This window comes from Coregonus lavaretus, assembly GCF_964263955.1.
Source record: "Coregonus lavaretus genome assembly, chromosome: 36".
Taxonomy (NCBI): Eukaryota; Metazoa; Chordata; class Actinopteri; order Salmoniformes; family Salmonidae; genus Coregonus; species Coregonus lavaretus.
In genome coordinates this window covers 16,888,197-16,914,493 of record NC_140023.1, presented here as the reverse complement: position 1 = coordinate 16,914,493, position 26,297 = coordinate 16,888,197, and the positions used below count along the sequence as shown (strand labels likewise).

At 42.8% G+C, this 26,297-nt stretch overlaps 1 protein-coding gene across 1 annotated transcript; it reads left to right on the top strand.

Annotated features, from left to right (window-relative positions):
- Window position 1: 1 nt before the first annotated feature.
- On the top strand, window positions 2-19,485 carry slc2a15a (solute carrier family 2 member 15a; the record flags this gene model as incomplete). Its single annotated transcript, XM_084153342.1, has 13 exons — window positions 2-46; window positions 2,300-2,362; window positions 2,605-2,703; window positions 10,935-11,095; window positions 12,294-12,418; window positions 12,984-13,129; window positions 13,480-13,612; window positions 13,844-14,031; window positions 15,023-15,133; window positions 15,319-15,420; window positions 15,847-15,922; window positions 18,773-18,900; window positions 19,231-19,485. The coding sequence occupies 13 exons, from the start codon at window positions 2-4 to the stop codon at window positions 19,483-19,485; spliced, it is 1,632 nt and encodes a 543-aa protein (XP_084009468.1).
- Between the last annotated feature and the right edge of the window lie 6,812 nt (window positions 19,486-26,297).

Genomic DNA, 26,297 nt, shown 5'->3' with positions numbered 1-26,297 from the left:
AATGGCGGAAGAAGTTTTAATAACGCCACCGGGGAAAATAACGTCGGTAAGCTGTTCATTCAAGTTTATGTTTTTGTAAATGACATGCTATTCTGTTTGATTTTGATATGTCATTCAGAAAAGTTGACATTCATTACCCAATGACCTATCTCCTGTTGGCATCTTGGATGCAAGCCTTTATTTATAAACTTGTTATAAACAATGTTCCATTTTATTGTAGCGACCCTGTGTTTATTAGCGCGGCATCGACTGTGCCACAAAAGCATGTCCAAGTGGCAGAATCGAAATCCGCGCTTATAATCACAGGGTCGCGCTACACTGTATTGAATTTAAATATGACTGACAGCAATTGCTCTGTAAATTGACATTGCTGTGTACGAACATAGGCACCTAAATGTTACTTGAGCAATCACTGTCAGCGATAGGCTATATACACTTCAACTTGTTTTTATTTTACATAGTAACGTTAGAACCCATATTATGACTGACAAGTCGATACTTTATGTTGCCTTAAACATCATGCCTCTGTCCTCCAAAGAGGAGGTTAGCACTCATTACATGTCACAAGACCATGTCAAGTCTACAAAACCTTTCTCACGTGAGTGCGGTAGGCCTATAAGTGACTGCATCTGACCACTTAGTGTCCAAATTAAGTTCCCTGACCTGACCTGGGTGAAGTCCACCACCATCATGCTCTGCGTTCCACTGGTTCTGGACCAGAGTACAGTCACACTTCCTGACTGCTGATTGAACATGACTGTTCTATTCTGAACTGTGGGTTGAGGCACTGCTTTCTCCTATACATTCCACTTAATCACAACCTGTTAGATAGCATCTCACCTAATCTTAGTCCCCATAAGGCTATTATAGTAATAAAGGTAATGTATACATAGGATGGACATCTGGCCCTAATGACTGACTAATGATTTTTTTCCTGACCTGAACTCTAACATAATGCATGTTATCCTCTTGATAAAGACAAGGAATGCAACCTGGTCTCAGAGCATTTCGTATTATACTCTACGTAAATCAGAGACACTCCTTTAGTATAATATGTTACATTTCGTATGGTATGTATTCATTTGTGGATGTCCATCATCCATTTTGGATGATATGTTACGAATCACAATTTGTATGATATGTTACAAATTTACAAAATGTACAATATGTTAAGAATTCGCAAAACGTATGATATGTTATGAATTACAATTTGTTGTGGAAATGTTAGCTAGGTAGCTAGGTGGCTAATGCTAACGTTAGCTAGCTGGCTAACGTTAGCTAGGCTAGGGGTTAGGGTTAAGGTTAGGGTTAAGGTTAGGAGTTAGGTTAAAGAGTTAAGGTTAGGGTTAGGGTTGGGGGAAGGGTTAGCTAAAAGGGTTAAGGTTAGAGGAAGGGTTAGCTAACATGCTAAGTAGTTGCAAAGTAGCTAAAAAGTAGTTAGTTGAAAAGTTGCTAATTAGTTAAAATGTGAAAGTTGTCCGTGATGAGATTTGAACACGCAACCTTTGGGTTGCTAGACGTAACCTTCTGTCTTACACTCTTGGGAAAAAAAGTGCTATCTAGAACCTAAAAGGGTTCTTCGGCTGTCCCCGTTGGAGAACCATTTGAAGAACACTTTTTGGTTCCAGGTAGAACCCTTTTGGGTTCCATGTCATGGAACCCAAAAGGGATCTACCTGGAACCAAAAATGGTTCTACCTAGAACCAAAAAGGGTTATCCTATGGGGACACCGGAAGAACCCTTTTAGAACCCTTTTTTTCTAAGAGTGTATGTAACCATACCAAACATAACATATCATACTCATTTACTTTTACTATGATACGTCTAGTCTATGAGACCAGGCTGAGGAATAACATATATGTGGGCATTTCCACATGAGATTGGCCCAAAGATATTCATGATGTTTTGGATCTTCCTGAAATAAAATCAATATCCCAATAGTGATCATCACCATATACAAGTGGGGACATTTGGCTGGTCATCACAAGGAAAAAGGCTATTTTAGGTTTAAGGCATTAGGTTTAGGGTTATGGTCAGAATTAGGGTTAGAATATAGGTTTAGGGGTTAGGTTTAGGGTTAGGAGTTAGTGTTAGGGGTTTGAGGTTAATGTTAGGGTTAGGTTTAGGGTTAGGGGAAATATGATTTTGAATGGGAATCAATTGTTGGTCCCCAAAAAGTCCTCACAAGTATAGTAATACCCTTTTGTGTGTGTGTGTGTATGTATAGATTCTCCAGATTCTCCACCAGATACAGTCATATAATTAACATGTTAAGAGTTAATGTGGCTTATACCAACAGTTCCTCAGACCCATGGATTCCTCCAAACTAAAGGCCATGGAAGAGATGAATGAGAGCCCAACAGTAAAGACAACTTTGACTGTCATTCATATTCACACAAATCTTAAATCTTTGATTGTAAATGACAGCACAAATGAACTCATCAAGAGCAAAGGCTGGAGTACAAACCAAGTAATAAAACATTAGCTGTTGGTTTATGACAAGTGTACCGTACACATTTTATCTCAGATAATCTCCCTTTCTCTCTCTCTCTCTCTCTCTCTCTCTCTCTCTCTCTCTCTCTCTCTCTCTCTCTCTCTCTGCAGCACCTGACTTCATCTCTGTTGGCGGTAGCGTTTCTCACCTCCTTTGGAAGCTCCATGCTCTATGGCTACAACCTCGCAGTGGTCAACTCCCCTGCAGTGGTAAGGCCATTGAACTACAGTCATATTCTCTCCATTGTACATTCCATACTTGCCTGTATTGAATACTCTGCTGCGGCCAACGCCTAACTTGTGAAATCCAGAATCGCACCCAAATCATGTATTGTTGATGTCAATGGAGATTTGCGTGATCGTTGAAGTTAAATTTAAATTGACCTTCCACACAAATCTCCCATGGACATCAATTAGATTTATGAAGTTTGAATTATGAGTATACATCTCACATATACAGTGCATTCGGAAAGTATTCAGACCCCTTGACTTTTTCATTATTTTGTTACGTTACAACCTTATTCTAAAATGGGTTGAATAAATAAAAATCCTCATCAATCTACATGCAATACCCCATAATGACAAAGCGAAAACAGGTTTTTATAATTTCTTTCACATGTATTAAATATAAAAAACAGAAACACCTTATTTACATAAGTATTCAGAACCTTTGCTATGAGACTTGAAATTGAGCTCAGGTGCATCCTGTTTCCATTGATCATCCTTGAGATCTTTCTACAACTTGATTAGAGTCCACCTGTGATAAATTCAATTGATTGGACATGATTTGGAAAGGCACACACCTGTCTATATAAGGTCCCACAGTTGACAGTGCATGTCAGCGCAAAAACCAAGCCATGAGGTTGAAGGAATTGTCCGTAGAGCTCCAAGACAGGATTGTGTCGAGGCACAGATCTGGGGATGGGTACCAACAAATATCTGCAGCATTGAAGGTCCCCAAGAACACAGTAGCCTCCATAATCCTTAAATGGAAGGAGTTTGGAACCACCAAGACTCTTCCTAGAGCTGGCCGCCCGGCCAAACTGAGCAAGAGAAGGGCCTTGGTAAGGGAGGTGACCAAGAACCCGATGGTCACTCTGACAGAGCTCTAGAGTTCCTCTGTGGAGATGGGAGAACCTTCCAGAAGGACATCCATCTCTGCAGCACTCCACCAATCAGGCCATTATGGTAGAGTGGCCAGACAGAAGCCACTCCTCAGTAAAAGGCATGACAGCCCACTTGGAGTTTGCCAAAAGGCACGTAAAGACTCTCAGACCATGAGAAACAAGATTCTCTGGTCTGAGGAAACCAAGATTTAACTCTTTGGCCTGAATACCAAGCGTGACGTCTGGAGGAAACCTGGCACCATCCCTACGGTGAAGCATGCTGGTGGCAGCATCATGCTGTGGGGATGTTTTTCAGCAGCAGGGACTGGGAGACTAGTCAGGATCGAGGCAAAGATGAACGGAGCAAAGTACAGAAAGATCCTTGATGAAAACCTGCTCCAGAGTGCTCAGGACCTCAGACAGGGGTAAAGGTTCACCTTCCAACAGGACAGCGACCCTAAGCACACAGCCAAGAAAACGCAGGAGTGGCTTCGGGACAGGTCTCTGAATGTCCTTGAGCGAAGGTTCACCTTCCAGCCCAGACTTGAACCCGATTGAACATCTCTGGAGATACCTGAAAATAGCTGTGCAGCAATGCTCCCCATCCAACCAAACAGAGCTTGAGAGGATCTGCAGAGAAGAATGGGAGAAACTCCCCAAATACATGTGTGACAAGCTTGTAGCGTCATACCCAAGCAGTGGCGAATTTAGAATGTAAATCTTGGTGGGGCAAACAAAAAACACAAATTGGGGCTGCATGCCAGCAAAGTCATTACACAACACAACACTAAAAAAAACATTAATTGCACTATAACGGTGACAAACGGTGCCCACAAACTGTTAGGGCCTACATAAAGCTGTCCCGACAGCAGAGTCCCAACAGCAGTCCCAACACCTTACCACTGCTACACCTGGCTATCAGCGGAGCCTTGTCTGGCAGCGAAACAGTTAATTCAGCCTCATTTACTGCCTTAAAAAAAAACATAGCTGATATGGCTGACATGCTTAAACAAATGTGGTTTCTACTGACAATTGAGATGTACAAACTATGGCATAAGGGGACGACAAGCGTATAAGAGGCAATCCGTGATTTCGATTAAGACATTAATGAGCGAGCTAGGACGGACATAGTCAATATAACTATTTGTTCAGCACTTTTGAAATGTACAGCGACAGAATTCAGAACATGGGCCGTTCTTACAGTGTTCTCCCTGTACACCAAGTCAGAACCGTAGGATAAATAAAGGGGGCATATAAGCAGACAATGAAAGCTCTTACAATATTCGATTATTACATTTCTCTAACACAGGTTATAGGCTACATGTGCACCACCAAGTCTGAGGAGCAGTAGGCTAAATTAAGAGGGGACAATAAACCAAATTATTAGGGTGAGGCACATGGGCTACTAACAGCTTACTACACAACATATACTTAGTATAACTTTCTTAGCTACAGTATACATATCTCCCTGGCATATTACATCATTTATGCAGCAGCACACAATACATTTTTGGACTCACCTTGTGAGTTGTGCTGTGCTCACTTGAACAGGAAGGTGGCACGGCGGTCCTTCGTGGGCAAATTTGGTCATCAAACTTTGTAATCAAAGTATGACATTCTCTGGATTTATGGTGCTTTCAAGACAACTGGAAGCTCGGAAAAAAACAAGGTTGAATCATGATGACGTCAGTGATCTTCAGGTCGTAGCTCTAGAAGAGGCCAGAGTTCCCGATTTACAATTAAAATAAAATTGTATTTGTCACATGTGCCGAATACAACAGGTGTAGACCTTACATTTACATTTTTTACATTTTAGTCATTTAGCAGACGCTCTTATCCAGAGCGATTTACAGGAGCCTTACAGTGAAATGCTTACTTACAAGCCCTTAACCAACAATGCAGTTTTAAGAAAGAATACCAAAAAAAATCACACAAAAATACAATACAAAATAATACGAAATAAAACTAACAAATATTTAAAGAGCAGCAGTAAAAATAACAATAGCGAGTCTATATACAGGGCGTACCGGTACCGAGTCAATGTGCGGGGGCACCGGCTACTCAAGGTAATTGGGGTAATATGTACATGTAGGTAGAGTTATTAAAGTGACTATGCATAGATAATAAACAGAGAGTAGCAGCAGCGTAAAAGAGGGGTGGGGCAATGCAAATAGTCTGGGTAGCCATTTGATTAGATGTTCAGGAGTCTTATGGCTTGGGGGTAGAAGATGTTTAGAAGCCTCTTGGACCTAGACTTGGCGCTCTGGTACCGCTTGCCATGCGGTAGCAGAGAGAACAGTATATGACTAGGGTGGCTGAAGTCTTTGACCATTTTTAGGGCCTTCCTCTGACACCGCCTGGTATAGAGGTCGTGGATGGCAGGAAGCTTGGCCCCAGTGATGTACTGGGCCGTACGCACTACCCTCTGTAGTGCCTTGCGGTCGGAGGCCGAGCAGTTGCCATACCAGGCAGTGATGCAACCAGTCATGATGCTCTTGATGGTTCAGCTGTAGAACCTTTTGAGGATCTGAGGACCCATGCCAAGTCTTTTCAGTCTCCTCAGGGGGAATAGGTTTTGTTGTGCCCTCTTCACGACTGTCTTGGTGTGCTTGGACCATGTTTGTTTGTTGGTGATGTGGACACCAAGGAACTTGAAGCTCTCAACCTGCTCCACTACAGCCCCGTCAATGAGAATGGGGGCATGCTCGGTCCTCTTCTTTTTCCTGTAGTCCACAATCATCTCCTTTGTCTTGATCACATTGAGGGAGAGGTTGTTGTCCTGGCACGGCCAGGTCTCTGACCTCCTCCCCATAGGCTGTCTCGTCGTTGTCGGTGATCAGGCCCATCACCGCTGTGTCATCGGCAAACTCAATGATGGCGTTGGAGTCGTGCCTGGCCATGCAGTCATTAGTGAAAAGGGAGTACAGGAGGGGACTGAGCACGCACCCCTGAGGGGCCCCCGTGTTGAGGATCAGCGTGGTGGATGTGTTTTTACCTAGCCTTACCACCTGGGGGTGGCCCGTCAGAAAGTCCAGGATCCAGTTGCAGAGGGAGGTGTTTAGTCCCAGGGTCCTTAGCTTAGTGATGAGCTTTGAGGGCACTATGGTGTTGAACGCTGAGCTGTAGTCAATGAATAGCATTCTCACATAGGTGTTCCTTTTGTCCAGGTGTGAAAGGGCAGTGTGGAGCGCAATAGAGATTGCATCATCTGTTGATCTGTTGGGGCGGTATGCAAATTGAGTGGGTCTAGGGTTTCTGGGATAATGGTGTTGATGTGAGCCATGACCAGCCTTTCAAAGCACTTCATGGCTACAGACGTGAGTGCTATGGGTCGGTAGTCATTTAGGCAGGTTGCCTTCTTGGGCACAGGGACTATGGTGGTCTGCTTGAAACATGTTGGTATTACAGACTCAGACAGGGAGAGGTTGAAAATGTCAGTGAAGACACTTGCCAGTTGGTCAGTGGATGCTCGGAGTACACGTCCTGTTGGATGACCGTTCAAAACGTATTTTCCCAGTCAGGGCTTGTTTTTTCCCGAGTTCCCAGTTGTCTTGATTACACTGAAGTCATAATTTCTCAGTTCCAAGTTAACAGTTGTTTTGAGGGTGTCTGAAATCATGCTGGATTGACAGCATGGCAAATGTTGAATGTTTATCATTTTAAGCTTGGAAAAGAGACCCTTAAACCCAGAATTGGGACCACACATCCACTCCACTGAATATCAGGATAGTGATTGCTTTGCAATGCTTGCAGTTAGCCACTGATTCCTTCCAAACCCCTCATTGTTGAATTTGCGATTTCCAACTTGTTGTGTAATGTTTATGTCCAATAGCTGATGAGCACCGATACGTTTTATCTATAATTTCTCTTCATTATTTCTCTTCATATGACAAGGATTAAAAATAATTTGCCAGTAGATTGTTGACTTGATTCTTGATGATGACTGCTAGCTAAGATTTTGAAAGTATGATGTTGACATGATCAGTCCAATCAAATCTACTGTAGATATAACGTGATTTGACGTCATTTTATCTGTGGCCAATGACCTTGAGCCTTCTTGGATTGGCACTTCTAATGTAACTCAAGTTCTACCCTTAGATTTGGCAGCGACGTAGTGTCCCCATGAGTGACAGAACACTGAGCCAATCACGGCGCAACTAGAGAACATTACCAACCCCTACGCTCCGTATTTTCCGCTGGCTGCCCCACAACCACAGAAAGCACTGAGCTAGGCTGAAACACCTACATTTTGGAGCTCCCTTAGTCAAGAAAGCAAAAAATAGACCATGTTTGTGTGGAGGGTTTATTAACTCAATGATTTTGTATTTTGTTTTACATTGTTTGCAAGCTGAAATGTGACACGTATTAATGTCAAAATAACATGCAAAACAGCTAAAATGTGGGTCTCAAAACAGGTGGGGCTCTGCACCTGCCCTGAATGACGGGTCACCACTGTACCCAAGAAGACTTGAGGCTGTAATCGCTGCCAAAGGTGCTTCAACAAAGTACTGACTAAAGGGTCTGAATTCTTATGTAAATGTGATATTTCCGTTTTTTATTTTTAATAAACTTGCAACATTTTCTAAAAACTTGTTTTTGCTTTTTCATTATCGGGTATTGTGTGTAGATTGATGAGGTGAAAAAACAATTTAATCAATTTTAGAATAAGGCTATAACGTCAAGGGGTCTGAATACTTTCCAACTGCACTGTATCTCTTATGCTCTTACCCTCATGTACATCATAGAGTGAGACCCCCAATGCTGTATCTAATACTGCTCAACATGATGAGTCCATGCTTTCACAAAAATATTTGTAAAAGTCTGATGCTTAGCCTAAATGTTTACACTGATAGTTAAAATGAAAATGATTTGTCAGTGTGAGGTAGTTTAAACTGTGTGTGCATCTGTGAAGGGTTTGTTGTCATCAGGAATGTGGATTGAATGAGGAACCAGGCTCTTTATCAGAAGGAATGCAGCTGAGGCCATGCATTTAGAATGACTGTAGATCCAGTCTATCCAAAGCTGATGCTAACTGTATCCTACAGCACAAAGCTAATGCTAACTGTATTCTACAGCCTAAAGCTAATGCTAACTGTCTCCCACAGCCCAAAGCTAATGATAACTGTATCCTACAGCACAAAGCTAATGCTAACTGTATTCTACAGCCTAAAGCTAATGCTAACTGTCTCCCACAGCCCAAAGCTAATGCTAACTGTATCCTACAGCCCAAAGTTAATGGTAACTGTCTCCCACAGCCCAAAGCTAATGCTAATTGTATCCCACAGCTATAGGGCCACTGTTGGGGTCATTGGCAATTGTCTCTTTGTCCCTTTAGCCCAAGTACAGGCTATAATAACTCTATAACTGGGGTGTTGGTTGTTGGGGTTTGGAGCAGTAAGATGCTTGCTCTACAGTCTTGTTTCAACTGGTGTTGGCTGGTGCAGTATTTGCTAAGACATCTGTCAAATACTGTTAACATTAATTTCCGTATACAAATATTTGTTATCTTACTTTGAAAGTAGTCAATGGACAAGGAGTGACTGCAACCCACACGTTTTTTTTTTTTTAAACTAGCCACTAGAAAGATTTAGCAAGATGAGCATTTTTGGATCAGTTCCCATGTAAGTCAATCTTACATTTAAATGTCATGCTGTTCTACATCGGGTTCCTATGTTTTAACACTCATCAGAACACTCAGTCACACTTTTAAGGAAGTAGACTCATGGGTGGAATGTTATTAATATTTTTCATAATTTCCTAAATAATAAACATTCTATCAAAAAACCTGCCGAAAATCCGGTGTTTCTATGTCAAACGGTTTTGTTATATTTCAGTCTTCTGTGATGTACACTGAGAGTACAAAACATTAAGGACACCTGCTCTTCCCATGACATACTGACCAGGTGAATCCAGGTAAAAGCTACGATCCCTTATTGATGTCACTTGTTAAATCCACTTCAATCAGTGTAGATGAAGGGGAGGAGACAGGTTAAAGAAGGATTTTTAAGCCTTGAGACAATTGAGACATGGATTGTGTATGTGTGCCATTCAGAGGGTGAATGGGCAAGACAAAAGATTGAAACAAACCAGTTTGTGTCAAGAACTGCAACGCTGCTGGGTTTTTCAAGCTCAACAGTTTCCTGTGTGTATTAAGAATGGTCCACCACCCAAAGGACATCCAGACAACTTAACACAACTGTGGGAAGCATTGGAGTCAACGTGGGCCAGCATAAGGAAGGTGTTCTTAATGTTTTGTACACTCAGTGTATATAAATTGTAATATTGGGATGCAAACTCAAATTTGAATACATTTCAACTCTATATCTGACATGGTACAGGTGTCTTCTTTTTTTTGTTTGACTATTACCATGTGTGTGAAGTGTATACTTTTCTTCCCAAAGTAAATGTGTTTAAGACTACCAAGAAACACTCTGTGTGACCCTGATTTAGCCCACTGCAGTAAAAGGTTAACAGCTGGACTGTAAAGTAAAGCGTAGCCAACAGTTGTACATTCCAATTCTATAGTTGGAACTGTAGAGATATGGTTGGAACACTGCCATCAGATCTATTGCTTCAATACTTGGTCAAGTGAACTGTAAAATAGAGCATGACCAAACATTTATTTCTGTTTGTATAATCGAAACACTAAGGTCAGATTACTGTAATCAGAACACAAACACACACACGCACGCACGCACGCACGCACACACACACACACACACACACACACACACACACACACACACACACACACACACACACTGTGGATTAAGAGGTTGAGGTAAAAAAGGACATAGCAGTGGAATTTAATTATTCCTGGTCTGTGACCTGAAAATGCCAGGGAGAGAGGAGAAGCATGGGCCACATGACAAGGACTCCCAGTTTGGTTGTGATTCTGCATTCCCCTCCATAGGCTCTGATTGGCCAGATAGAGATGGATTGAATGTAAGTGGGGCTTTCTCATTGGCATTGGCATTTTGGGAATGTAAGAATGATAGTTAGGGAGTGTTTTGTACATTTTGATTCTGGTGACAAATTGAGGTCTTAGTGACATTATGTAACACATTGTATGCTGTATGGCATACTGTGTGTCATACAGTAATTTGAATCGTGTCACATGAGGGTTATGTGATAACATCTCTTTGCCCCTCTCTCTCAATTGAATTCTACTCAATGAGCTCTATTGGCATGATAGGTATCTTACACTGCCAAAGCAAGAGCACAGGAACAAATTAAATAAATCATAGTGATTAACAGTAGTAATACTGTTATACGCTTTCCATTCCTCTCTCCCCTCTTTCTTTCTCTCTCTATCTCTCTATCTCTCTCCGTCAGTACATTAAAGACTTCTACAACAGGACGTCAGTGAGTCGTAATGGTACAGGGCTGGATGGGGAGGCTCTGACCCTCATGTACTCTCTCACCGTGTCTGTCTTTGCCATTGGGGGTCTACTGGGATCCCTCATGGTGGGCATGCTCGTCACCAGGTTCGGCAGGTGAGACCCTCACACACTCCCCATACACTCACTCCCATACAGGTTTTACACAGTATGATTCCATTGTAATGTATTGGGTTTTATAAGTTGAATATTGTCTGCTCCCCATTTGAGTCAGTGTTCATCTGTATAGATTTGGAAAGTGCTGTCCTTTGAAGACCTTTGATTTGGTTTTGGCCAATGGCTGAGCCCTCCAGACTCTGTGGCTGCTGGCAAGAACAGCCTCAGAGACACACTGCAGCATCTGGAGCTCTGGGCACTGCCACCCTGCCTGGCACTCTGAGCTAGTCTCACACACACACACAATTAGCAGCGCTTCCATCTATCACCCCTGAGTGACCTTCTGCCCTCTGACCCCAGGGATTACCCTGCCCTCCCTCCCTTGCTCTCCTCTGCCCTTCAGAGTGCATACTGTCCATCCTGTCGGAGTGCATAGTTACCCTGTGCCATTTAGAGTTCAAACTCATTGTACAAGCGACCATATGGGCTACACTCATTCTGTTCCCTCTACCCTTTAAAGGGCACACTCTCTGTCCCCTATTTTTAACCTTTATTTGACTAGGCAAGTCAGTTAAGAACAAATTCTTATTTACAATGACGGCCTACCTCCACTAAGCCGGACGACGCTGGGCCAATTGTGCGCCGCCCAATGGACTCCCGATCACGGGCGGTTGTGATACAGCCCGGGATCAAACCCGGGTCTGTAGTGACACCTCTAACACTGCAATGCAGTGCCTTAGACCGCTGCGCCACTCAGGATCCCTAATACCCTTTGGAGTGCAGTCAGTGCACTCTCTGTCCCCTATGGCCAGCTCTCTAAAGAGTTTTTTATATTCAGTGCAGGCTTAGATCTCATTTATCTAAATGGACATTTACATGCAAATGAAAGAGAACGATTTACAAGCCCAGTTATGAGCTGATCAGTTTCATCACCCAACAGTGTTTTATGGGTGATCAGAACTCAAAATGCCCTCCCTGACTGTATATCAGGGGGAGACTTTACTACTCTATGTCATAGAAGTAATAAAGGTGTGCCTGCTATTGCTTCTGGTCCATGTACTTTTATGCACAGCTTGTGCAAATTCATAAATCCAACTGTTTTGTGTTTGGTACATTAATTAGCTGGTTCTGATCATCTACACGTTTTAATGGTGGACAGAGCCAACCATAATGTGTGTGTGTGTGTGTGTGTGTATAGGAAAGGCACGGTGGTGAACTCAACGGTATTGGTGTTCATCGCTGGATCACTCATGGGCTTCAGCAGGATCTGTGGCTCTCCAGAGATGGTCATCTTTGGCCGCTTCATCACAGGGATCCACTCAGGTACAAACACACCAGTGTGCCCACTCAGTGAGAAGGGTAATGTTCAGGGGTGAGAGTTAAGGTTTAGGATAAGGGTGAAGGTTCAGGAATGGGCCATGGTTTAATCAGTCAGGAATCTATACATATAAATGTGGCACAGTAGCTGGACAAAGTTATGAATGTAGCAATAAAAAGAAGGTGAATGTTTGCTCACTGTTGAGTCTTTCTCGACTTCCGCCGAAGTTGGTGCCTCTCCTTGTGCGGACGGCTATCGGCGGTCGTCGTCACCGGTCTTCTAACTGCCACTGATCTACGTTTCTTTTTCTATGTTGTTTTGTCTTGATTGTACACACCTGGTTCCCATCACGTTATGATTATTTCCCTATTTAACCCTCTGCTTCCCTCATGGTTTTGTGCGTGATTGTTCATTGTTTGGTGTTATGTACTGTTGTGAGCATTTGTATTTCCCTGGGTATAAATTCGATTTTATTGTTTATCTGAGTAAAGTTAGTTATTTACTCGCCTGACTCTGTCCTACCGCTGCACACTGACACCTGACACACGTTGTCGTTGTTGTGTTGTGTAGGTATCTCTCTGAGTGTGGTGCCCATGTACCTGGGGGAGATAGCTCCTAAGAACCTGCGTGGTTTCCTGGGACTCGTGCCCAGCCTCTTCATTTGTGCTGGGGTCTTCTCTGCCCAGATCCTGGGTCTACACGAAATTCTGGGAAAGGTACGCCAAAGACCGTTTCCAGGAAAAGCTTTAAACGTGGCATTCATAAGCTTAGAGATCCATATCTTTATTCATGTAAATGTGTCATTTGCAGTGTCATTGAAATTGAAAGGTGGATTAATTTTCAATGGTTTGCGTGTTGCATTTTGGGGTTATGTGTGTACAGCACAGGAGGTTGGTGGCACCTTAATTTGGGAGAACGGGCTCATGGTAATGGCTGGAGCGGAATGAGTGATGCTATTCCATTCGCTCAGTTCCAGACATTATTATGAGCTGTCCTCCCCTCAGCAGCCTCCAGTGGTGTACAGCGATGTAGGTTATGATTGTGAGTCGTTTTGTCATGGTTACAGGAGGAGCACTGGCCCCTGTTTCTCTCGCTGGTGGTGATACCCACCTTCATCCAGCTGATGCTGTTGCCATGGTTTCCGGAGAGCCCCCGATACCTGCTGATTGAGAAGCACAATGTCCACGCCACCATTACAGGTCAGCATGCTAGATGACACCATTGGGACAGGGACACATACTTAGAGTGTGAATAGTGTAACCTCATGGCTATGCTTATTTCCTTTGGCAATATTGTAAATTCTAGTCATGTGCCAAACTGTTTAGTTAACCATGAATAACAAAGTTCAAGTCATATTTAATTTTCATTTGATACACAAGCATTGTCATTGCCTGGTTCAGTGTAACTTCCTGTTTTATTTCCTACATCAGCGTTGAAGTGGTACCGGGCCAAGTGTAACATCCAGTCAGAGATCGAGGAGATGCAGGAGGAGCAGCGCTCTCTGTCGTCAGTGGAGACAGTGTCGGTATGGCGACTGATACTGGACCCCTTGGTGCGCTGGCAGCTGCTCAGTGTGGTGGTCATCAACATCGGCATGCAGCTCTCCGGCATTGATGCTGTAAGATTACTCAGCTGTTTGCTATAGTGCGCCTCTCCTTTTCTTATCTCTCTATCCCTCTGTTACTCCTCCTCCTCTTTTTTAGCACTCCTTGCCCTCTCTCTACCTAAACCATTTTCACCCTACCACACCCTTCTCATTCTCTGTCATTCACATGTCCTTTCCTCCCTCTCGCACCCTCTCTCTCCTACACTCCCCCTCTTATCCCTCTCTCACCCTCTCTCTCTCCTACACTCACCCTCTTCTCCCTTTCTCCCTCTCTCCTCCCTCTCTCACCTTCTTCCCCCTCTCACCCATACTCCTCACCCACTACACTATAGTCGGGCCCACTACACTAAGAGGCTCAGTTGAAAGGCAGAATAAATTATTCCTCATCTTTTACAAGCCTCATGTGATCATGTGGTGAGAACCCAAAACTACGAGTCATCATTTAACAGAGATACGATTAGCTAAATCCCTTCCTGAATTATGCTACTGAGATGCATTCATTATTCAAATGATTACCAGGACACTGGGGCCAAGAAGTGCACATTTTACCCATCAGAGCTGAACTAATTAGCAGACTCATCTCTGCAATGTATTTTTAGCAGCTAATTAGCTTTGGCAATCTATTTGAGGCAGCGCTGAAACACAGGTAGTGAGGATGAAGATGGTGGTGATGGTGATGATGGTATCACGCAGAGGTGAGCTGTAGGCTAAGTGGAAGTGACAGGTGGCAAGCCTTGACACTGTTCTGTGAGTAGAGGAGTGTATTAGTGTGTTTAATGGGTGTGTATACTTGTGTGTGTGTTGGTTTCTCACTACCTCCAACTGCTCCGACTGCTGATTACCCCCCCTGTCTGGAGTCAACCTCCCCAAAGCCCCAAATTGAAATGAATTGAATGTGAGTGGTTGTCCACTGTTACTCTGTGCCCATGCTGTGCCACCTGTGCCAGGCTGTCCCACTTGTGCCCATGCCCCTCAAGCTCAAAAGTGTCTGTCTCTATTGTAGCTCTGGTTCTATACCAACGACATCTTTAAGAACGCGGGCATCCCAGGCCCAGAGATTCAGTACACTACAGTGGGTACAGGAGCCATTGAGATCATCGCCGGCCTCATTGGGGTGAGTCTATGGAGGAGGCATAGGATTGGTTGGAAGTTTGCCCTGTCATAGTTTTTTAATGGATCTGTTATTAATGTTTTGTTGCTTTCTGTCTCTTTGTATCTCGTGTGTCTCTCTGTCTCTCTGTCTCTCTGTCTCTCTGTCTCTCTCTCTCTCTCTCTCTGTCTCTCTCTCTGTCTCTGTAGTGTTTTACCATAGAGAAGCTGGGCAGGAGGCCTCTCATCATCGGGGGGTTTCTAGTCATGGGATTCTGCTGCGCTGGGATCACTCTCTCCCTCGTTCTACAGGTGTGTATTTGTGGTGGTGTGTGTGCGGGTGGGTGGGAGTGTGCACTGCATTTGTGTTTTTACTATATTAATTCCATCCTTCTGATACGACAGAGTACTTTAGTATATTCTATCAATCAATCAAATGTATTTTATAAAGCCATTTTATATCAGCAGTTGTCACAAAGAGCTTTACAGATCCCCAGCCTAAAACCCCAAAAGAGCAAGCAATGCCCAGTGGCCAGGAAAAACTCCCTAGAAGGCAGGAACCTATAAGAAGAAACCTAGAGAGGAACCAGGCTCCGAGGAGTGGTCAGTCCTCTTCTGGCTGTACCTGATCGAGATTTAAGAGTGCATGTGGCCAACTATAATAGAAATCTCCTTATGGAATATACTGACTAAGTGAGGTCATGACGTCTTATGTCTTCTACTACACTATGCTTACAGGTTCACTTACCATTCATGCGTTATGTCAGTGTTGGATGTGTGGTTGGTATCATCGCTGGTTTTTGCATTGGGCCAGGTGAGCTGCATTCTTCTACCTACTCTATCTTACTCTTCTCCTTTCAATTATGAATTTACTTTCCATTCATTTGAGCAGAGAGCACGCACGCGCACGCACACACACACATCCAGGTTTCATTGCCAGATTTGCTGGTGTCCGACCCCGGTGCACTTTGCTGCTGTGTATGGAAATGGCGCCCTCTGGAGGTCAAAGTTGAGAGCTTGTAAATGCAGCCAATGGCCTTGCTCTAATCTCCTGATTATCTGCCTGTGTGTGATGATGATTAAGTCTATATCCCCTATAAGAGAGACAAATGAGAGTGTTCTGTAGAGGGACGTATGTATGTACATACCCGACTACACCCCCCTCTGGTCCTTAGTGGATTGGCTCATTCTGTCTGGGATCCTGTCATTAATTAGGCCTCCTCACGCCTCATTGGTCAGAAAGGTGATGAATGCTGCCGCTCAACAGAAAATCAAGATGAGTAATGAATCGGGGGCCTAACTCCTCATCAGTCTAAAAGTGTTATTCCTCCGCCACCCACAATGATGAGGCACAAATAATTATGCACAAATAATGCAGCCTGGGCTCATGTTCATTCAAATGGTCATTAGCAGTGTAGTAACACAAGGCGTTGCATATTCATCACTTGTGACCAAACGGGATTAGATGGCTTACTACCACATTACAATGGCAAACAATTGCTCAGGTGCCATCCAGAGCTGGGTTTAAATAGTTTGCCTGAACGTTTGCTTGAGCCTGCCTGCAGTGCCAGATTGGCAGGTCGGGTTTACACTTTTGGGACTATTCCATTGATTCCATTGCACCAGGCAAGCTCAATCAAGGTAATACTGTAAGGCTGACCGTGTGCTGCTCCCAGCCTAGTGCGTGAATAGTGTGTCAGGGGTACTGTGACATTTTACAATGGAAGATTAACATTTTATTCGAGGGGAATTTTATTTTGAAAACTCCTTATGAATACTGTTGAATAAATGTTTTATGAAGGTTGTTATGAATTATACTGCAACACTCATAAAGGTGTTATGACTGGTTTCATAAAGTTGTTATGTACACTACCAGTCAAAGTTTTAGAATACCTACTCATTCAAGGGTTTTTCTTTATTTTTACTATTTTCTACATTGTAGAATAATAGTGAAGACATAAACTACGAAATAACACATATGGAATCATGTAGTAACCAAAAAAGTGTTAAACAAATCAAAATATATTTGAGATTCTTCAAATAGCCACCCTTTGCCTTGATGACAGCTTTGCACACTCTTGGCATTCTCTCAACCAGCTTCACCTGGAATGCTTTTCCAACAGTCTTGAAGGAGTTCCCACATATGCTGAGCACTTATTGGCTGCTTTTCTTTCACTCTGCGGTCCGACTCATCCCAAACCATCTCAATTTGGTTGAGGTCGGGGGATTGTGGAGGCCAGGTAATCTGATGCAGCACTCCATCACTATCCTTCTTGGTAAAATAGCCCTTACACAGCCTGGAGGTGTGTTGGGTCATTGTCCTGTTGAAAAACAAGTGATAGTCCCACTAACCCCAAACCAGATGGGATGGCGTATCGCTGCAGAATGCTGTGATAGCCATGCTGGTTAAGTGTGCCTTGAATTCTAAATCAATCACAGACAGTGTCACCAGCAAAGCACCCCCACACCATAACACCTCCTCCTCCATGCTTTACGGTGGGAAATACACATGCAGAGATCATCTGTTCACCCACACCGCGTCTCACAAAGACACAGCGGTTGGAACCAAAAATCTCAAATTTGGACTCCAGACCAAAGGACACATTTCCACCGGTCTAACGGTTTCTTGGCCCAAGCAAGTCTCTTCGTCTTATTGGTGTCCTTTAGTAGTGGTTTCTTTGCAGAAATTCGTCAATGAAGGCCTGATTCACACAGTCTCCATCTGAACAGTTGATGTTAAGATGTGTCTGTTACTTGAACTCTGTGAAGCATTTATTTGGGCTGCAATTTCTGAGGCTGGTAACTCTAATGAACTTATCCTCTGCAGCAGAGGTAACTCTGGGTCTTCCGTTCCTGTGGCGGTCCTCATGAGAGCCAGTTTCATCATAGCGCTTGATGGTTTGTGCGACTGCACTTGAAGAAACTTCTTGAAATGTTCCATATTGACTGACCTTCATGTCTTAAAGTAATGATGGACTGTAATTTATCTTTGCTTATTTGAGCTGTTCTTGCCATAATATGGACTAGGTATTTTACCAAATAGGGCTGTTTTCTGTATACCCCCCCCCCCCCCCCCACCCACCCACCTAGTCACAACACAACTGATTGGCTCAAATGCATTAAGAAGGAAATAAATTCCACAAATTAACCTTTAAGAAGGCACACCTGTTAATTGAAATGCATTCCAGGTGACTACTACCTCATGAAGCTGGTTGAGAGAATGCCAAGAGTGTTTAAAGCTGTCATCAAGGCAAAGGGTGGCTATTTGAATAATTTTGGTTACTACATGATTCCATATGTGTAATATTTCATAGTTTTGATGTCTTCACTATTATTCTACAATGTAGAAAATAGTAAAAATAAAGGAAAAACCTTGAATGAGTAGGTGTTCTAAAACCTTTGACCGGTAGTGTATAACCCCTTCATACATATACTGTAAAGTGTTACCCCCCCCCCACTTCCTTACTTCATGGATATGTAGCTACAGTAGATAAAGAGCTCTTCTTAAAGCCCCTTTATCACTTTACCCTGGCACTCGCCCAAGGGAATCACCTGTCAGTGTGTTTACATAGTGTGTGTTTGTATATGGACTGTAATTATAGGTTGAATGTGTGTGTGTGTGTGTGTGTGTGCAGTGTACTAACGGTCAGTGTATGTATTGTAGCGGGTGTTCCTTTCCTGATAACGGCGGAGCTGTTTAAACAGTCTCACCGGCCAGCAGCCTACACTGTGGGAGGATCCCTCAACTGGATTTCCAACTTCACAGTGGGCTTCGTCTTCCCCTTCCTACAGGTAACCAACTGCCTCTGCCCTCACTTCATATGGCCTCTGTCCTCACTTAATAATCTGGTATTCTACTTTGCATGGCCTCAGCATGGCGCTGCTTCTTCCTTACATGGCTTTACTTGACAAGGTGTTGGCTCCCACCCAGCATGACCTCGGTCCAGACTCAACATGGCATCTTATCTAACATGGTGTCCACCTTCACCCAGCATGGCCAATGCCTTTGCTCCTCAGGACCAATGCCTTTGCAAAAAACACAAATCAGGGCCAAGCACTATGAATATTCTAATCGAAACCCTGTGTCTGTCTGTCCATCCGTCCCTCCCTCCCTGGTGTCAGATGTCCGCTGGGTCCTACTGCTACCTGGTGTTCTGCTGCGTGTGTCTGGCGGTGGCTGCCTACGTGTTCTTCGTCATCCCCGAGACCAAGAACAAGACGTTTGTGGAGATCAGCCAGATGTTCGCCTCCAAGGAGGCGGTGCCAGAGACCCAGGGTCTGGGCCAACCCGACCAGCTCAAACTGAAGAAGATGAACGGATACGGAACCCTGGAGAATGGATCACTGGAATTTGACAGCTCCTCCTCCGTCCCCTGAGAGTGGCTCTGAGATAGAGGCTGGCTGCATCAGAAATTGCTTTTTTTCCTTCAGTATGACCATTGATAGGTTGAAATGCTGGATTGGCTGCCACAGAAAATCACGGGAAGAGTAGGCTCCAATATCACGTCCTACTGATTTACTTTGAGATTAAGCTGTGACTTTGAGATTATGCAGTAACAGAGACATGCATTACCCACACATACAGTAGGCACACATAAATATACTACACAAATGCTTTCTTTTTGTCTTTTACCTTACTATTCCAAATCTGTGCCTGTGTTATTTTGAAGTCATTTAAAGGGTGTGTAGCGGATATCAAGACTGTGTCACGGTTTCGGCCGAGACTGCCTCTCTCCCTTGTTCGGGCAGGTTTCGGCGTTCGTCGTCTCCGGAACTCTAGCTGCCACCGATGTATGTTTCATGTTCGTTTGCTTTTGTCTGTTTGTTTCCACACCTGTTTCTGTTTTGGCGTGATTAGTGTCCTATAAGTTTCTCGTTGTGTTTGTCTAGTGTTGTGTGTAATTATTTTCCGTCAGTTGTGTGTATTGCTCGGTTGAGCTTCTCTCCACTGCGCTGGAGTATTATCGCACCTGTTTGTGCGCGGTTACATTTTGTCGCACCTGTTTGTGCGCTGTTTCTTTTCGCCGTTGTGCGTATTCTTCGCCTTCGGGCCGAGTTGTCCTTTTGCCTATGTATGGGCAGTAATACAAGTATTTGGAATATCGTTCTGAGTCCTGCGTTTGATTCCACCATTGCACCTACAGCACGCCCTGACAGACTGACAGATCTGTACATTTCTCAAAAGGGTGTAGCTTCATGTGTTTTATACATACAGTATGGTTTTATCAAAAGCCAGAGTTTATTTTCTAATATATAACTGTATTTGAACTGTGTACATTCAAATATTTTATCGAAGTAATAATATGCAAAGCTTTATGATGTAAATGATCAATAAAATATTTGTGTCAAAGCAATCCTTTTTATTATATAATAAAACTCAGGAGAGACATTCACTTTGTTTTAGTCATTAGAATCGAACACAAAACATGATGTATGGGTTTTGAAAATGTACAGTGGCTTGCGAAAGTATTCACCTATTTTGTTGCCTTACAACCTGGAATTAAAATAGATTTTGGGGGGGTTGTATCATTTGATTTACACAACATGCTTACCACTTTCAAGATGCAAAATATTTTTTATTGTGAAACAAACAAGAAATAACACTAAAAAACAGAACTTGAGCGTGCATAATTCACCCCCCCCCCCAAAGTCAATACTTTGTAGAGCCACCTTTTGCAGCAATTACAGCTGCAAGTCTCTTGGGTATGTCTCTATAAGCTTGGCACATCTAGCCACTGGGATTTCTGCCCATTCTTCAAGGCAAAACTGCTCCAGCTCCTTCAAGTTGGATGGGTTCCGCTGGTGTACAGCAATCTTTAATTCATACCAGATTCTCAATTGGATTGAGGTCTGGGCTTTGACTAGGCCATTCCAAGACATTTAAATGTTTCCCCTTAAACCACGCGAGTGTTGCTTTAGCAGTATGCTTACAGTCATTGTCCTGCTGGAAGGTGAACCTCCATCCCAGTCTCAAATCTCTAGAAGACTGAAACAGGTTTCCCTCAAGAATTTCTCTGTATTTAGTGCCATCCTTCATTCCTTCAATTCTGACCAGTTTCCCAGTCCCTGCCGATGAAAACCATCCTCACAGCATGATGCTGCCACCACCATGCTTCACTGTGGGGATGGTGTTCTCGGGGTGATGAGAGATGTTGGGTTTGCGCCAGACATAGCGTTTTCCTTCATGGCCAAAAAGCTACATTTTAGTCTCATCTGACCAGAGTACCTTCTTCCATATGTTTGGGGAGTCTCCCACATGCCTTTTGGCGAACACCAAACGTGTTTGCTTATTTTTTTCTTTAAGGAATGGCTTTTTTCTGGCCACTCTTCCATAAAGCCCAGCTCTGTGGAGTGTACGGCTTAAAGTGGTCCTATGGACAGATACTCTAATCTCCGCTGTGGAGCTTTGCTGCTCCTTCAGGGTTATCTTTGTTCTCTTTGTTGCCTCTCTGATTAATGCCCTCCTTGCCTGGTCCATGAGTTTTGGTGGGCGGCCCAGCTTGGCAGGTTTGTTGTGGTGCCATATTCTTTCCATTTTTTAATAATGGATTTAATGGTGCTCCGTGGGATGTTCAAAGTTTCTGATATTTTTTTATAACCCAACCCTGATCTGTACTTCTCCACAACTTTGTCCCTGACCTGTTTGGAGAGCTCCTTGGTCTTCATGGTGCCGCTTGCTTGATGGTGCCCCTTGCTTAGTGGTGTTGCAGACTCTGGGGCCTTTCAGAACAGGTGTATATATACTGAGATCATGTGACAGATCATGTGACACTTAGATTGCACACAGGTGGACTTTATTTAATTAATTATGTGACTTCTGAAGGTAATTGGTTGCACCAGATCTTATTTAGGGGCTTCATAGCAAAGGGGGTGAATACATATGCACGCACCACTTTTCCGTTATTTATTTTCTATAATTTTTTGAAACAAGTTATTTTTTTCATTTCACTTCACCAATTTGGACTATTTTGTGTATGTCCACTACATGAAATCCAAATAAAAATCAATTTAAATTACAGGTTGTAATGCAACAAAATAGGAAAAATGCCAAGGGGGATACTTTCGTACTTTGGAGGTTTGGGGTTGTTTGGGATGTGTTACAACCAGTATTGTTTCTAGTGTTCTTGTGCAGCATACTTAACTTCCCTGGCAAGCTCTGCAGATGTATTGCACATACCAGCTAACAACAAATGTTCCCACAACTTCAAAGAAGGTTCCCTTAAGAGTCTGTTTAGGTCATTAACTAATGTTTTCATAGGAAGGTTCCCGTGATGTGCAAGGAATGTTTACAAGTGACCATCCCCTTCATGTAAAATTGAACTTAGACAGAACGTGGTTACCATGTCCCCAGAACTTACGATATTAATGTTTTAGACATGTTTCATGGAAATGTTGCAAGAACATTCATGTGACCACATTACTGAGGGTTAGGAGAATATTCCATCAACGTCCCACCAAACATATGCAGAACATGGTTGCCATGTTCTGGATGCCATGTCCTCAGAACATAAGATATTAATGTTCTAGACGCGTTTCATGGGAACGTTGCATGAACATTCATGTGTCCAGTTTTCTGAGGGCTAGAAGAATATTCCATCAATGTCCCACCAAACATACACAGAATATGGTTGCCATGTACTCAGAACATAAGATATTAATGTTCTAGACACGTTTCATGTGAACGTTGCAGGAACATTTCTGCGTATCAGTTGTCAGGACGTCGCCTGATGGTCCCAAAGAAACGTTCTCCCCCTCAAAAAAACATGTTTAATTTCACATCACGCCTTGTTACTGTTGCCAAGGCAATCAAGGCCCTCATTGGTGAACCAGTGATCCATTCACAGCTCTTTGTCTGTTGGCAAGGTTAGGGATACTCTCACACAGTGCTTTTAACATAGTGTTTTCAACGTACAATGACGTACAGTCATTATTATTCAACATGTCCTCAACTGGGATTTAAACTGACAACCTCTTAGTTCACCACATTCAGGTCTTCCTGCTACGCCACCATGTCTGTGTCAGGTATTGGTTAATCTGACTATTCTCATCATTGATTTGATTAGTTTATTTTAGCTATTTAAGCGATTTCTGTATAGTTGTCTAATGTTGGTGGGGCATGGTAACCTGTTATAATGATACTCCTGAATCACTATTATCAATAAAATAGTTTTTTTTGTGTACTTTTAACAGAGCTGAGATTTACTTCAAAGTGCATTCCCCCTATTGCTTACATATCAAGTTGTTTCATTACATAAGTGCCTAGGGAGGAGGGGTTAGGGTTTCTTCTGGACAGGGACTAACTATACTGACCCAATTAGCACACTCCCTAGAGATATCCCTTATTGGGACAGTGGTTTGGGTGTTTGTCTTTATTTGGCAACAGTTACAACACACCTATCTGATCTAATTTAAATGAGTTTCTCAATGACACGTTTGTTCTACATGGTATACACTACCGGTCAAAAGTTTTAGAACACATACTCATTCAAGGGTTTTTCTTTATTTTTACTATTTTCTACATTGTAGAATAATAGTGAAGACATCAAAACTATGAAATAACACATATGGAATCATGTAGTAACCAGAAAAGTGTTAAACAAATCTAAATATATTTTTCAAATAGCCACCCTTTGCCTTGATGACAGCTTTGCACACTCTTGGCATTCTCTCAACCAGCTTCATGAGGGAGTCACCTGGAAAGCATTTCAATTAACAGGTGTGCCTTCTTAAAAGTTAATTTGTGGAATTTCTTTCCTTCTTAATGCGTTTGAGCCAATCAGTTGTGTTGTGACAAGATAGGGGGGTTATACAGAAGATAGCCCTATTTGGTAAAAGACCAAGTCCATATTATGGCAAGAACAGCTCAAATAAGCAACAAGAAATGACAGTCCATCATTACTTTAAGACATGAAGGTCAGTCAATAAGGAACATTTCAAGAAGGTTTCTTCAAGTGCAGTCGCAAAAACCATCAAGCGCTATGATGAAACTGGCTCTCATGAGGACCGCCACAGGAATGGAAGACCCAGAGTTACCTCTGCTGCAGCGGATTCGTTTATTAGAGTTACCAGCCTCAGAAATTGCAGCCCAAATAAATGCTTCACAGAGTTCAAGTAACAGACACATCTCAACATCAACTGTTCAGAGGAGACTGTGTGAATCAGGCCTTCATGGTCGAATTTCTGCAAAGAAACCACTACTAAAGGACACCAATCATAAAAAGAGACTTGCTTGGGCCAAGAAACACGAGCAATGGACATTAGACCGGTGGAGATGTGTCCTTTGGTCTGGAGTCCAAATTGGAGATTTTTGGTTCCAACCACCGTGTCTTTGTGAGACGCGTGTAGGTGAATGGATGATCTCCGCATGTGTATTTCCCACCGTAAAGCATGAAGGAGGAGGTGTTATGGTGTGGGGGTGCTTTGCTGGTGGCCCTGTCTGTGATTTACACTTAACCAGCATGGCTACCACAGCATTTTGCAGCGATACGCCATCCCATCTGGTTTGGGCTTAGTGGGACTATCATTTGTTTTTCAACAGGACAATGACCCAACACACCTCCAGGCTGTTTAAGGGCTATTTTACCAAGAAGGAGAGTGATGGAGTGCTGCATCAGATGACCTGGCCTCCACAATCCCCCGACCTCAACCAAATTGAGATGGTTTGGGATGAGTCGGACCGCAGAGTGAAGGAAAAGCAGCCAACAAGTGCTCAGAATATGTGGGAACTCCTTCAAGACTGTTGGGAAAGCATTCCAGGTGAAGCTGGTTGAGAGAATACCGAGAGTGTGCAAAGCTGTCATCCAGGCAAAGGGTGGTATTTAAAGAATCTCAAATATAAAATATATTCTCATTTGTTCAACACTTTTTTGGTTACTACATGATTCCATATGTGTTATTTCATAGTTTTGATGTCTTCACTATTATTCTACAATGTAGAAAATAGTAAAAATAAAGAAAAACCCTTGAATGAGTAGGTATTCTAAAACATTTGACCGGTAGTGTATGTGGTGTGGATTTCAAAAAGATGATAGAGTTCTCTTTGATATGCTCAGATATATAGAATTAATAAATACTGATAATTTATGAGGTAGTGGAAATGTGGTCATAATTCGTGCTCAAGGGGAAATACTACTGATTTATAAAGTTTGCATAGAAAATAGATGCGACAATTGCCTCCTACGGTGCGTTTTCATTAAACTGTCTTGTATAGCTGCCGTTTCCATTACACATGTCGCAATGTTTTCCTTTTTGCAACATTGCTTTTGTCAAATAAACCTGGGTCAATGGAAACCTGCCTACTAAGAAACTCATTTTAAATAGATCAGATAGGTATGTTGTAACTGTTGCCAAATAATGACATTAACATATTTTGCTAAGAACGTGAGAGTAGGGTGACTCCCCTAGCGGGTCTCAAACCCAGGTCATCAGCACCAATGCAGAACACCCTTATCGCTGTCCCAATAAGGGATATCTCTAGGTCATGTGCTTATTGGGTCAGTATACTTAGGCCCTGTCCTGTCCAGAAGAAACTCTACTCCTTCCTCCGTAGATACTGTTGTAGTTCTGAAACAACTTAATAGGTGTAAGGCTTTAAGCAATAGGATGAATGCACTTTGAAGTAAATATCAGCTCTGTTAAAAATAAACTCAAGAAAAGCTTTTGCTCATGGTGATTCAGGAGTATCATTGTAACAGGTTAACATGCCCCACCAACATTTAACAACTATAATGAAAGCCCTTAAATTGCTGAAATAAGTAGGCCTAAATCAAATCAATAATGAGAATAGTCAGATTAACCAATACATGACATGGACATGGTAGCGTAGCAGAAAGATTGGACTACTGTCAACCAAGAGGTTGTGGGTTCAAATCCCAGGTGAGGACATGTTGAATAATAATTACTGTATAAATGAACATGCACAATGTAATCAAACTGTGCTCATTTTTGTGTTGTTGAAAACACTGTATGTTAAAAGCCCTGTGGGTATGTGTGAGTATCCCTAACTTTGCCAACAGACAATGACCTATGAATGGATCAGTGATTTATCAATCAGGGCCTTGATTGGCTTGGCAACAATAACAAGGCGTGATGTGTAATGAAAAAAAAATATTTCGGGAGAACGTTTCTTTGGGAACATCAGGCGACGTGCTGACAACTGATACACAGAAATGTTCTTGTAACGTTCACAT